At 45.4% G+C, this 14,651-nt stretch overlaps 1 protein-coding gene across 1 annotated transcript in view; it reads left to right on the forward strand.

The window, feature by feature from the left end:
• The window catches only part of LOC147707531 (dynein axonemal heavy chain 5-like), a 1,425,553-nt gene that overhangs the window by 1,182,211 nt on the left and 228,691 nt on the right, over positions 1-14,651 (forward strand). The window contains exons 82-83 of the mRNA XM_086925656.1: positions 6,899-7,054; positions 7,262-7,471. Coding sequence (XP_086781782.1) covers positions 6,899-7,054; positions 7,262-7,471 — 366 coding nt within the window. The remainder of the gene's footprint in view (positions 1-6,898; positions 7,055-7,261; positions 7,472-14,651) is intronic.

Raw genomic sequence — 14,651 nt, forward strand, 5'->3', positions numbered from 1 at the left:
GACAGCTACCGGTAAGGAACCCTCCCATTTATTTAATAAGTTGATGTGATACACTTGAGAGGTGTGTCTGACCGGATCTGTTTCTATGCGGTAGGTTACAGGAGTCACCTGTTCAACTACAGTGTAAGGAACCTGCCACTGTCCCAGTAACTTGTGATCCGAGGAGGCCATTATAAGCAGTACTGAATCCCCTACTTGGAGGGTTCTTGCTTTAGTCCCTTTATCGTATTGACCCTTTTGGGCCATCTGAGCTCCCTCCAAGTTGTTATGCACTATAGCCCTGATCTGTCCAAGATGGGTACGTAGGTTGGACACATACTCAGTCAGGGGTTTTGAATTATTGGGTTCTGCTTCCCATTTTTCTTGGGTAACAAGGTACGGGGTTTGTGACCATATAGCAACTCAAAAGGTGAGTATCCGGTGCTTTTTTGCTCTTTGCACCAGATAGCAAATCAGGCTAGCGGCAACATGTCCTCCCATTTCCAGAACTCCAGGGCTAAGAGTTTTTTAAGTGTAGTCTTGATAGTGGCAATATATCTTTCGACTAATCCATCTGTTTGCAGATGATACGCAGACATACGGATGTGTGTGACCCCTAACTGGGTACATACTTGTTTCAGTAACCGGGACACAAAAGGTGTGCCCTGGTCGGTCAGAATCTCCTTTGGGAACCCAACCCTTGAGAAAACAGTAATCATTGCTTTTGCTATGTTGGCAGCATCAGGACGTCGTAAGGGTATGGCTTCTGGAAAACGAGTGGCGTAGTCCACCATAACAAGGACGTATCGACACCCGCTACGAGAAGGGAGTAAAGGCCCTATTATATCCATACCTATCCTACGAAATGGCTCTTCTATAATTGGGAGGGGTTGTAGGGGTACCCTAGGAGGATGGTATCTACTGTTTCTTTGACTCACAGGACATTCCCTACAATCCCTTTTTACTTGCTGTTATATTCCTGGCCAATAGAACCGCTCCGTGATTTGTTTCTCTGTTTTATCCACCCCAAAATGCCCTCCTAACAGGTGGCTGTGGGCTAAATATAACACGTTCTCCCTAAAGGGACCGGGTATCAATAATTGGTGTTTTTGGTTAGGGTTCTCTTTTCTATACAACAACCCATTTCTCTTGAAGAAATAAGGACCTACATGTTGGGGTCTTCATCCTCTAAGGCTTTGCTTCAAGCCTCTTGAAGAACTGGATCTTCTCGTTGTGCCGCATGGAAACTTCTATCGGTTTCCCAGGGATTCTAGTCTGGTATTACAGGTAATACCAATCGATGTTTCTCTTTCTCGGCTCACCGCTGTTTTCTGCTCTTTCTGGCTTTGGCAGGGGGTCATTCTTTCTCATCATCTTTGGAAAAAGGGGTGGTGGACCACCATTCCTCATCCTTGGGATCGGGTGCCATGTAACAATTCAGACAATTTTGGATAATCGTTTCCCAATATCGCCTGTTCAGGCAAACGAGGTATCAAACCAACCGTGAGAGTGGTCCTGGGGTCATGGGATGTTGTATTTGTACCTGTGCGGTGGGGTATGGCTTCGTATCCCCATGTACACATCGGATGGCTACAGCCCTGTCAATTGGACCAATATGAGGTCCCAGGTCTTGAGGTCGAACCACGCTGTGTAAACACCCCGTATCAGCCATAGCGTTCACTGATACTGTGCAATGATAAGGGGGTGATAGTTTTTCGGAGGGAGAGCAATAATAGTTGCGGGCCATCCCCATTTCCATAGGTTCTTCTTTCTGGGGACAGAATCTTGCAATATGTCCCATCCCTCTACACTGAAAACATTGAGGACCCATCACCGGGGGTCGAACAATTGGTGCTTCATCAACGGGGGTTGGTAAGGTTGATGTGATCCAGGGCCTCCGGTTTTCACTGTAGAGTCTTCTCGTCCTTTTTGAAATTCTTGTGCTCTGTTATAGGCACTGGTGATTTCCACTGCTGTTTCAAGGGTCAGGTTAGCCTGTTGACGTGCCCATTTTTGGATAGGAGGATGTAAAGATGCCAAATATTGTTCCAGATATATTTTGGCCATAATCCTATCCTTGTCTGCAGTAGCCGGTTGTAACCAACGGTCGGCCATGTCTTTAACCCTAAAGTACAAGGCTCTGGGTGTTTCTTGTGGTCCTTCCTTCATCTGCCGTAATTTCAGCCGCTAGGTCTCATCATCTACACCCAGTCTCTCCATAATGCATCTCTTAATGTCCCCATAGGAAACTCCTCCTTGAACTGTGGCGGCTTGATAGGCAGCCTGTAAGTCCCCTGATAAGAGAGGTCCTAAATACTGTCCCCATTGATCGGCGGGCCAGGATGCTGCGGTTGTTATTCTCACAAAATTGTTAAAAAAAGATTCTGGGTCATCCCCACTCACATATCGTTGTAACACAACAGAGGGATGGGTGGTAGGTCCTCTTTGGTGTCCAAGAGCCTCCGTGATGTTATCCATAGCTGCTCCATGTGTCTGATTCTGTCCCGTAATGTCTTGTTGGAGTTTTCCACGATCTTCTTCAACTACTGTTATGAAGCATTCCATGACTTTCCCCAGATGCTGCTGGTTTTCCGCCATTCCTGCTAGGGCCGCCTCCATGGTGCCTTTCAACCCCACTTCTGACACCATTTGTGGAAGGGCAGGTTTGTTATACAGGCAAGGAGGCTATATGTATTTACCAAAAGACCGAGTTTTATTGTCAGAAGTAACAAGATTTGGTGATACAACAGGTGATTCTTTCATTTCCTCTTCGGATGTAATCCTGGTAGAGCTGGAGTGGGCAGTAGAGGGCGATGGTTCCGGCTCCTCTTCTTTGAGGTCAAGGTTTTCACCCGGGAGGCTCATAAGAGAGGGAAAAGCAGGGAGCCGTCAGAAATGTGCTTTCCAGTTACTTCTGTGTTTGTAAACCCGTCACCACACCTCAAAGTGCACAAGAAGAATCGCTGTGTTGTAGTTGTAGGGAAGATGGTCTTTTTATTAGTACCTAGGGAGCCTATTCGTGTGTTCATTGGGGAAAAAAGGTAACTTAAACACTGCTTGATGTATGAAGTTCTGCACCACAGTATACAAGTCAATTGCGAGGGTTAAGCATTATGAAACGATAAAAGAAACAATAGGCTACAGTAACAAAAATAGGTATCTTTTAGATATTCACGCAGTATTGAGGGTCCCCGCCAACTTCTCACGTAGCTATCTCACCGGTATCTACAGGGTACGATAATCACACCACACTCCCTCTGGGTTTTGACCCGCCACCCTTTCCGGTTCACTACCCTTGTCCCTTACATCATCCTCCTGTTCCCCAAAGACGCTGCCACTCACCGGCTCTGCCGCAACTCTCCTGAGTTGCGGCCACTCTCCAGCATCCTCCAGCGGACTCCACCAGTCTTCACGCCACCGCTCTCCCGATTCCTGGTCTTCCGTCCTGGACTCTCCTTCGGTTCTCTGCGGACAAGGTTCGTCTCCTTCCGTCTTCCTTCCCGACGCCGTCCCTGTTCCTTTCGCGCCACCGGTTTGAACCGCCTCCTCTTCGAACTCGCCTCCTTTAATTGGTCTTTCCGAAGCACTTCCTGGGTCATACCCGCGCACTTCCGGGTTATCGTTGGCTCCGCGCTGTGGAAAAACAGAACAGCGGAATGGGTTTTGCCGTATCACTGGATCCTGTCGGTCCCGGCTGTAGAGAGGCCCATAATGGAAAAGGTGGGAATCCGCCCATGTCGCCACACCGGTAAGTCCTTCCTCACATCCATGCATTCCAGTGACATAGTAGATAGCCCCACAGTGCACCTGGAAAAAGACAGAAACAGGAAATAGTTTTGTGGGTGAAGACATGCTAAAAATTGGTACTGAGGTATGATGTCTACCACACTTAAGGACAGAGGGCCTCATTTATGGCATTTTGGTGTAGGGCAGCGAAGTAAGCCACCTTGCTGCGCTGCCCTATGCCAAGGTGAAAGGGCAGAAATGCATTCTATTTAATCAATACAGTGCATTCCTGTTGTTTCTCCCTGCTCTGGTGGCTGTTCTACAGCCTAGCGCCAATGTAGGCACCCTTGCACCTTGGTACATGCATGTCTCAGTTTCAGGCAGGATTGTTTTTGTGCAGGAAGGGGACCTTCCTGCACAAAAGCAATCATATGAGGCTTTTTCTTCATTCTATGTGTGCTTCAGAATGCAGCACACATAAAAAGAGGAAAAAACAAGGAGAAATGAACATATTTCTCCTCCTTACGCCTCACCTTGGGAGGCATATGAACTTGATACTTCCCCAGGTTTACATCACTTTGTAAATCTGGGGCAGCGTCAGATTCCATGGGTGTTGTGTGGGAAACCCACTGCAATGTCCATGGAATGCCTCCCAGGTGCAGAGTAAGGTAAGGCACGTTTTATGCTGCGTCTCTTTACTCATAATTTATAAAGGCACTCAAAGCCATGCAGGGTGGCTTTGCATAGCTTCATGAATCTTTATGAGAGCCCTGTGTCACGCATGTATCACTTTACATGGTGCAAGAGTGACACAGGGCTCTCATAAATAAGCCCCAGAGTGCTCAATAATAACTCTCTCGACGCTATTGACGGAACCATTCCGTCACGCCCCTCGGGTGGGCTGGGCTCATGACGGAACGGTTCCAGCACTGCCCGCTTGCCGCGCCTGCGCGGTGCTGATTTTGCGCCTGCGCGGCACGTTTCATTAAGCGGGCGGGGCCGTGACAGAACCGTTCCGTCACAAGCACAGCTCACCCGCAAGCCGTGACGGAACGGTTCTGTCACCCGCGCAGGTGAGCCGTGCGCCCCCCGCGACCGTTAGCGCTGCGGCGGAATAGCCACCGCAGCGAAGGTGCTAAAAACGACTAATATTGTACATGTAAGTGAGATGCCAGTATGAGGACTCCCTAGATTTTGAGATGTTGTACATGTTGGATATATCTGTGTCAATGCAAAGCTATCTAACTTCTCAGACATGGTGCAGGAATATGAAGTCCCATTCTTACACGTGTCACTGATTAGCGCTGCTCGACTAATTTTGGGGCCAAAATGATGCTAAACCACCTACTCACACCATCCCTCACTTTTTCTAAACACTAGATGGCCGATTCCGATCCGGTAAAAAGCGCTCCGAATAGCCGTTCGGAGCGTTTTTCCCATACGAATCGTACCCTGCAACGTCCCGCGTACGTACGACGAAGTACGATTTGTACCAGGAGCTGGACTCCGTACAAATCGTACAGAGACCGTATAACTCTAATCTCCGTACGCGTCTCACTCGGAACCCGCTGTACGCGACATCTGTACGGTTCGCGGCTGGTTTACACGACCCAGCAAGTATGATAAGTGTCGGGTACGCACCGTACGACCCTTTTTCTACAGGAGCTGAAAACAGCCATAAAAGCAGAGTTCGAGACAGAACAGGTATGGAACGGCCCCCCCCCCCCCCGGTATGGCACATACCCCCCATGATCGGAGGGGTACCCGCCGTAACCCTGCGATCATGGGGGGTACGCACCGTACACCAAGCGTACATGGGGTACGCACCGTACCCCATATACGCTGGGTGTACGGCGCGTACCCCCCTTGATCGCAGGGTTATGGCGCGTAACCCTCCGATCATGGGGGGTACGCGCCCTACGGTGTGTATGTGATTGTGCGCTTTTCCGTACGAATCGCCCTTACCTGACGTGGACCATACGACTCGCGTCCTGATACCCCGGTCCGGATCGTACTCGTCGGGCCGTACGGCATGTGTACGAGTCGTACTGTTCACTGTTTCAGCCTTGCAATACGTACGGATCGCGACGATTCGGACGGATTGACGGAATACGGATTGTACTACACGACTCGGACGGACAGGTACGAATCGTACGGCGATGGCTCCGGATAAAAATCGTACGGACGTTTTTTTTTCAGGATCAGAATCGGACCCAAGGTGGAGCTAAGAAACTTCTCCCATAATCATATAAAGCAGCATAAGCAGCGACACATGGACTTATGGAATTTGCAAATAAAGTGAGATTTGGGCTTTGGACTAATTCTTTATGACTAGAAGTCAACTGTTGCATTGCAACTGACAAGGAAGAGATCTAGGAATGCCTGATTAATTTTGTTTTTAATTTAATTACTTTGCTCACAATTACCTGACACTCCAGCACTTATAAAGGATATACTCTACATGTTCAGACACCTGTTCTAGGTGCGAATACACAGCAGCAGGTTTCTTCTGTAGAATGTGGGTTTATCCAAAAATGCAGCATTCCAGAGGGAGGTTGTAAGAAATTGGGTTAATAGTTGAGGGAGGGGGTGACCCACCTTAATTAGTAAACACAATCCTTGTCAGGCTGATCGGCTAATCTCACTAAATTAATGTGAGTTCAGACTCCCTTGTAGCTATGCCACACAGCAGACAGGCTTAACTTGGATTAAATGTGTAAAGTGTTTATGCTGTACCAAATCAGTAATAGAGACAAAACACAACACAAGAATAGTCCCAAATCGATTTAGAAATCTAGAGTACATATTAATAAGTTAAATGACAATAAGATGACAAAAATACGAAAAAAGAAGCAAGCCTGTGTTAAACAGTAAATTTAAACCAGGGAGACCGGTTTATGAACAACACCAACAGTACCACTAAGGTGCAAATTCAGTGGGAAGCATGAGTGAGACATACTGTGCACAGTAAGAAGGTTTGTAAATCAGACCCATTGTGTCCATCTGAGGGATCAAGTTTAGTTCTCCTGTCTTGATGCAGATGCTTAGGTCCTACTCAAGGAGAGCAGTATAACAGAGTACTGATGCACCCAGCTGATGGCTATGCAAGCCTCACTGTACAGGATTTAGATAATCCTGTCTTATTTTCAGGGGTGTACATTCACTACCAATCACTGTCCTCTTTGTTTACTAGGAGCTTCGATCCCAACTGGACTCCTGCCTGACGGATGGCCTGACCCTGCTGCTTACCTACTGCGACATCCAAACTTTGTCCAAAGATGCAAGATTTTCCCAGGTTCTTCGCTCCAAGCCCGACTTTCAGCACCATAATGTGCCATTTAAAATGATGGTAATGATAACGATGTTATGATGTCATGCAGAACTTTTTTGAAATAGCATATGGTGGTGTCTGTTGGCTCAGTAAATTAATGAAAGCTGCCATATGAATTTTGCATTGTATTTCATAATATGTTGACATGCAGTGTACATCTGTATGGCGCATCCTGCCAGCCATTCAAGTCCTGCTAACGGTGGTGTTTTTGTCCCCTCACACCAGGTTGCTGATCACGAGGTCGAGTGCCACCCTGGCTTCCAGATGTACCTGCACACCACCAGCCTGCCCGATGAGATACCCTCCGAGGTGGCAGCTTTTTGCAGCATGCTATACTTCTCCCAGGACAAGGAGGGGCTGGTGGAACAGCTTCTGGACAGATTTGTTCTAAAAGAGAAGCCAAGGTTGAAAGAAGAGCAGGAATCTTTAGAACAGGTAACATTCTGAGGATATATGGAAATAATATCATTGATGCAGTGTTGAAACTTGAAAAAGGATCTATTGTATGTTATGCACCTCTGAAAATGTGCGCTGTGTAATTATCGCTAAGCAACCTCATATACGTAGTGCATAGGATGTGTTGCTCCCTTTCTAACTCACTCCATGTATTTTGGTTACAGAGTGACACCAACTATTTACAATTGAGACAGGTATGCAAAGTTGCCCTTGAGCAGAGAGCATTAAAACAGCGGCAATAAACACCCCATCTTCTCCCCTGACTCTGTCTTTTAGCACTCTTTACTGAACCTGCTTACATGTTCACATCCCACTCCCTCATCATCAGCAGAAATGAGTACGTTAAACACTTTTATTATAACTGCTGCCACAGTTCGTTTTTATTAGGTTTCGTCTGCACAGCACCGTGCTTGTGAAATCTATTGTGTTTAATAGAAACGTAAAAGGGCCTTACAACCCGCCTCCTCTCTTTCATGGCTTTGCATTGGTTCCTGTGTGTTTCCCGTAACCGAAATACTGTTACCATCCGCTTAACTATTTTTTGATAAAGTGTTGCCTCTTTTTGCCTTTCCATCTTCCAGCAGATCTATATAGCAACTTATGGCGAGATTAAGTTATTTGCCCAGAATCACAGGATGCTGCGCTGCCAAGACTCAAACCGGGATACCCAGCTCGCAAGTTATCAGCTCTGCCTGCTGCGCCACATCCTTCCCACTCCCATCTTACTTGTCAGGGAGCTCTTTCCTTCGTCCCAGACGAAAATTGATGGAAAACTGCTTTTTATTCATCACATAGCAGAAACCGATGCATTACTAATGCTTGTCTAAGGACTGTAAAAGATTTTGGGATGTGAGGACTTGTCATGGCTGCTAAGGTCATACATAAGCGCCAGTGCTTAATGTGTAAAAAAGAGTCAGGATCCAAGGTATTTCCCACGGGTCCACTGCAGCTGGCGGTACCCACATGTCACTTTAAACTGTAAGCTTAAATTATAGATTTACCTTTTTTTTTAAAGATATGTTAAGTAGTTAAATGCTCCACAAAAGAACTCTGTTAAAAATACACACACAGTGGCACCATGTGATGGATTCTCATAAATACTTGCCAGTGTTTACAAATAAGTGTCAGTACTGAGCACTGGCAAACACCAACACAAATTAGGCACTGGTAAGCAGCTGATTTAGCCACACCCACACCAGCCTCTTAGAAGTGAAACTGTTATCTAAAGACTTTCGGCCCGATTCATAAAAGTAATCTGAGATAAAATCCTAACTTTATTACTTTCGGTATTCACAGAAGGCATTTAGTAGTACTAAAGTTAGGATTTTGTCTCCGTTAATCTTAAATTTTGGTCCTAAGTTAAATTTAAGACAAACTTAAGTTTTAACTGAGACACAATCCTAGCTGTAAAGTTAGGATTTTGTCTCAGTTAAACTTAAGTTTGTCTTAAGTTTAACTTAAGACCAAAATGTAAGATTAACTAGGACCAAATCCTAACTTTAGTATTTCTAAATGCCTTCTGTGAATACCGAAAGTCGTAAAGTTAGGATTTGGTCTCAGAGTACTTTTGTGAAACGGGCCCTATATGTCTCCACATCTATGTCTGGAATGTGCTAGACTGAAAGGACAACATAACGCTCAGCAGCATGTGCTTACAAGTAAAAAAAAAAATTAATTTCAATATATGCTAAACTTATCTTTCCAGTATAGGAATGTTATAGCAACATACATGTGTTTTGCAAATAAGAACTACATCAATCATAAAGAGATTGATGCTTTTTAAAATACAGCATATATAAAATTGGCAATGCATATTCTCTGTATATATATATATATAAAATACAAATGCCCTGTGCATTTGAAAGGCACACGACAGCGCCCTGCCCTCCAGCTTTCTCACGCAGCCTTCTCTTTGGTTTGCTTGTCATTTCACTCCGCCGACGCGTTTCAAGGCCAGATGGCCCCTTCTTCATGGGCAAATAAACATACATTCGAAACTTTCCTTTCGTTTCCGGTTTTTATTTCATTTCCATGACCCTCCCGAAAGCGGAAGGTGAGTGTTGAACCCAAGGTGATTTATGGGTCATGGAGTCCATAGGTTCGAGCACGTTTAAAAATTAAATTGTTCATTATTTCCTTAAGTAGGTGGCAAAACCTCAGGTCTGGCTCCTTCCTGCGTATGGAGCGCTGTGCCATTTGTAGCTCTGAATAGTTCGAAGCACTGGCCTCACCCAGCAGGTACTCGAGTCTTTCCTGCTGGTGATGGTGCACTTTCCACGGCCAAGGCTGCCGTGCAGAAATGTAAAATACAAATGCCCTCTGCATTTGAAAGGCACACGACAGCGCCCTGCCCTCCAGCTTTATCACGCAGCCTTCTCTTTGGCAAACCAAACCTTGGCCGTGGAAATGTATGTTTATTTGCCCATGAAGAAGGGGCCATCTGGCCTTGAAACGCGTCGGCGGAGTGAAATGACAAGCAAACCAAAGAGAAGGCTGCGTGAGAAAGCTGGAGGGCAGGGCGCTGTCGTGTGCCTTTCAAATGCACAGGGCATTTGTATTTTATATATGTATATATATATATATATATATTGTGCCTTTCAAATGCACAGGGCATTTGTATTTTATATATGTATATATATATATATATATATATATATATATATATATATATATATATATATATATATATATATATATATATATATATTTTTTTTTTTATATATATATATTTTTTTTTATATATATTCTTCTATAGGACTGTGAGTACCAAAGTTGAAATTACGACTACCAGTGTAACGTTCCTCTAAGACGTTCAGGTTATCAGGTTAACATTCTTTTATGTAATTTATATAGGTTAGGAAATGAAATATTTTTCTTGGTGAACATTTCTTTCAAAGCTCTTTAATTTCTACCTGAAGAAGTGAACTTGATTTACAAAATGCAGCAATTAAATTACTTAGGGGGAAAGGATGTAGCCTAGCGGCTAAAGCGGTTGACCTCGGACCTGGGGAACTGGGTTCGGGTCTCGGCAAAGACGCTCAACATCCAGTGATTCTGGGCAAATAACTTAATCTCCCAGTGCCTAACAAAAATAAAATGAATGTGTTCATCTGTAACGAAACTGGTACTCATGTAAAGTGCTCTGATACCCGATGTCTCAGGTCTAGTTTGCGCTATATAAAACAAAAACTTAGGGAGTCATTAGGATGACGGGCGGGCATAGTGGGCGGTATTAGGATGCACCCGCCACAGTGGCGGGCGCATCATACATGTTTAATATTGTGGCGGGCGGTGTTTACACCAGCCACCGCCGCAATGTTAAAAATGCTTGTGATGCATTTGCATACACAAAGTGGCAGGCACCGCGCGGTGCCTGCCGCATTGTGTATGCAAATGCAGGGGGGTACCACAGGTACCCCCCATGTGCACCTCCCACCTCGCCTTCACCATGGAGGCCTGCAACGGGCCCCCAAAGTGAAGACCGTATGCTTTTGCTGCCACGGAAAGGCATCTGATGAAGCACATCCTGATATGGCTGGCGGTGTCTGATAGACACCGCCACCATATAAACCCTTTTCTGCCCGAAAAAGCGGCGGACGGTCTTTCCATCTGCCCCAGACCCCCCAGCCATGTTAATATGGCGGGGGTTCATTGCAGCAAGGATGGCGGGTGGATCGCCTCCGCCAGGCCGGCGGTGGCTACCACCAGCCTGGCGGGAGCGATCCACCCGCCATCCTAATGGGCCCCTTAGTTTGGATAATTAGGATATTGATCCTTTACTTTCTTCAGATGAATTCTAATGCTCTACTCTTTGTCTAACACAGTACACAGAATATATATACTGCCACTAGGTAATATATATATATATATATATATTCACTGAAAAAACCATAGGTTTCACACCAGTTATAGTTAGCTGGACATTTTACTCATACAAAACCATTGAAATTCCCCCGTTGTAGTTAGTTGTACTCACTATAACTCGCGCGACCGCAATCCACTGCTGATGATGTCACATATTACATCATTCATGACATGGTCAGTGACATCACTGATGACATCACTGATGACATCTCAAATGACATCACTGATGACATCTCAAATGACATCACTGATGACATCACTGATGACATCATCCAGTGAATGTGGTTTGCTTTGATATTTAAATATGTATTATAAATACACTACTATATATATATATATATATATATATATATATATATATATATATATATATATATAACTGGTGTGAAACCTATGGTTTTTTCAGTGTATTTCAAAGGCTTTTTAAATGCTAATACCTAACTATAACGAGTGTGAAACCTATGGGGCCTTATTTACGAGCCCCTTGCGCCTCCAGAACTCACTTTTTGTGACGTTCCGGTGGCGCAGAAGACTAAGTGATATTTATCAGGCAGGACTAAGCCACTTTTTGTGGTGTAATCCTGCCTTCATTAAAGGGGCGTGCAATGGGTGTTGCTGGGGGCGTTCCCAGCAGCATCCATGGACTTGATTAATTTATAGCATCCTCAAAGTCAGTCTTTCAAAAATTCCAAAGTATAGGACATGATAATCCAAATCCAAATGTTTCTCAAGAAAAGTCATAAACCGTGTCCGTGGGTCATATCTGCCCAAACACTGATATTCCGAACGATTGAAAATGACTTTTCTTGAGAAACATTTGGATTTGGATTATCATGTCCTATACTTTGGAATTTTTGAAAGACTGACTTTGAGAATGCTATAAATTACTCAAGTCTGCCCGAATTGTGTGGGTAAAAGTGATACCTAGTCACTTTGAATAAGAATGTACTTACGACTCGTCTAACATTTGGAAGAAATATCTAGTTATATGACAACAGGAGTCCGAAATAACTTGAAGGAAATCAACAAAGCTGACTCTATTATCGCACCCCATCTCCGAGACGTCATCAACTGCTCCCTCAACTCCACTACCTTCCCGGAAAGCTGGAAACATGCTGAACTCGGCGCCCTTCTGAAGAAACCCACAGCAGATCCCACTGAACTTAAAAACTACCGCCCCATCTCGCTCCTCCCATTCCCTGCCAAATCAATTGAGAAAGCCGTCAACAATCAGCTCGCCGCCTTCCTCGAATCCAACAAATCCCTCGACCCTTCACAGTCCGGCTTCCGAGCCAAACACAGCACCGAGACCGCCCTCATCTCAGCAACAGACGACATTCGAACACTACTGGACAACGGAGAGACAGCTGCCCTCATCCTACTTGACCTCCCCGCAGCCTTCGATACAGTCTGTCATAGCACCCTTATACAACGCCTCAGCAACGTCGGAATTCAAGGAAAAGCACTGGACTGGATCATTTCGTTCCTCGCCAGAAGAACCCAGAGAGTCCGCCTCCCCCTTTTAGATCAGAGGCCACCGAAGTCATCTGCGGCGTACCACAAGGATCATCACTCAGTCCCACCCTCTTCAACGTATACATGAGTCCCCTCGCATCCATCGCGCGCCAACACAACCTTAACATCATCTCCTAAGCAGACGACACCCAGCTGATCCTCTCCCTCACCAAAGACCCAAACACCGCCAAAACCAACCTACACGAAGGGATGAAAGAAGTAGCCGAGTGGATGAAGAACAGCCGATTAAAACTGAACTCGGACAAAACGGAAGTCCTCATCTTAGGTTCATCCCCCTCCGCCTGGGACGACTCATGGTGGCCACTGGCCCTGGGAAACGCACCCATACCCACGGACCACGCACGTAACCTGGGCTTCATCCTGGACTCCTCCCTCTCGATGACCAGACAAGTCAACGCCGTCTCCTCATCATGCTTCAACACCCTACGTATGCTCAAAAAAATCTTCAGTTGGATCCCCACCGAAACAAGAAAGACGGTCACCCACGCACTGGTCACAAGTCGACTGGACTACGGAAACACCCTTTACGCCGGAACCACAGCCAAACTCCAGAAAAAACTCCAACGCATCCAAAACGCCTCAGCCAGACTCATACTAGAAATCCCCCGCCAAGCTCACATTTCCGGTCACCTGAAAGACCTCCACTGGCTCCCCGTCAACAAGATAACCGTCTCCTCACCCACGCACACAAAGCCCTCTACGACCTAGGACCCGAATGCCTCAACTCGTGTCTGTCCTTTTACACCCCCACCCGCCAACTACGATCGTTCTTATCAAGCCCTTGCCGCAATTCCACGCATCCATAGATCCACCATGGGGGGGAAGATCCTTCTCCTACTTAGTGGCCAAAACCTGGAATTCTCTCCCCACCCACCTCCGCCTCACACAGAACCACCTCTGCTTCAGAAAACAACTAAAAACTTGGATATTCGATAAATAAAGCACCTCCCTCAAGCGTCTTGAGACCCTCTGGGTGAGTAGTGCACTATACAAATGTTAAACTTGAACTTGAACTTAAACTTGTACAGAACGAAACGCGTCGGCTGGCTGTGGTACATAAACTTAAGGAAAATAAAAGCATTTGAATATACACCAAGATTCAGCGCTTCAATAAGGACTCTGAGTGAAATGATTTGATTGGACTTGTTGTGCAAGTGGTGCTGTGCCAAACTTTGGAATATTCTCCACTACTCTCTACTACTCACTCTCTACTACTCCACTATTCTCTAATACTCATTTTCTACTACTCGTTCTCTACTACTCTACTACTCTCTACTACTCTCTGTCTAATACTCACTCCCTACTACTCACTATCTACTACTCTCTACTACTCACTCTATACTACTTTCTACTCTCTACTACTCACTCTCTACTACTCACTCTCTACTACTCTCTACTACTCACTCTCTACTACTCACTCTCTGCTACTCACTCTAGTACTCACTCTACTACTCACTCTCTACTACTCTCTACTACTCACTCTCTACTACTCTCTCTCTACTACTCTCTACTACTCACTCTACTACTCACTCTCTACTACTCTCTACTATTCTCTCTCTCTGCTACTCACTCTCTACTACTCACTCTCTATTACTCTCTACTACTCACTCTCTACTACTCACTCTCTACTACTCTCTACCACTCACTCTTTACTACTCTCTACTACTCACTCTCTACTGTTCTCTACTACTCACTCTACTACTTATTCTCTACTACTCTCTACTACTCACTCTCTACTACTCACTCTCTACTACTCTCT

This window comes from Lissotriton vulgaris, chromosome 6, assembly GCF_964263255.1.
Source record: "Lissotriton vulgaris chromosome 6, aLisVul1.2, whole genome shotgun sequence".
Lineage (NCBI taxonomy): Eukaryota > Metazoa > Chordata > Amphibia > Caudata > Salamandridae > Lissotriton > Lissotriton vulgaris.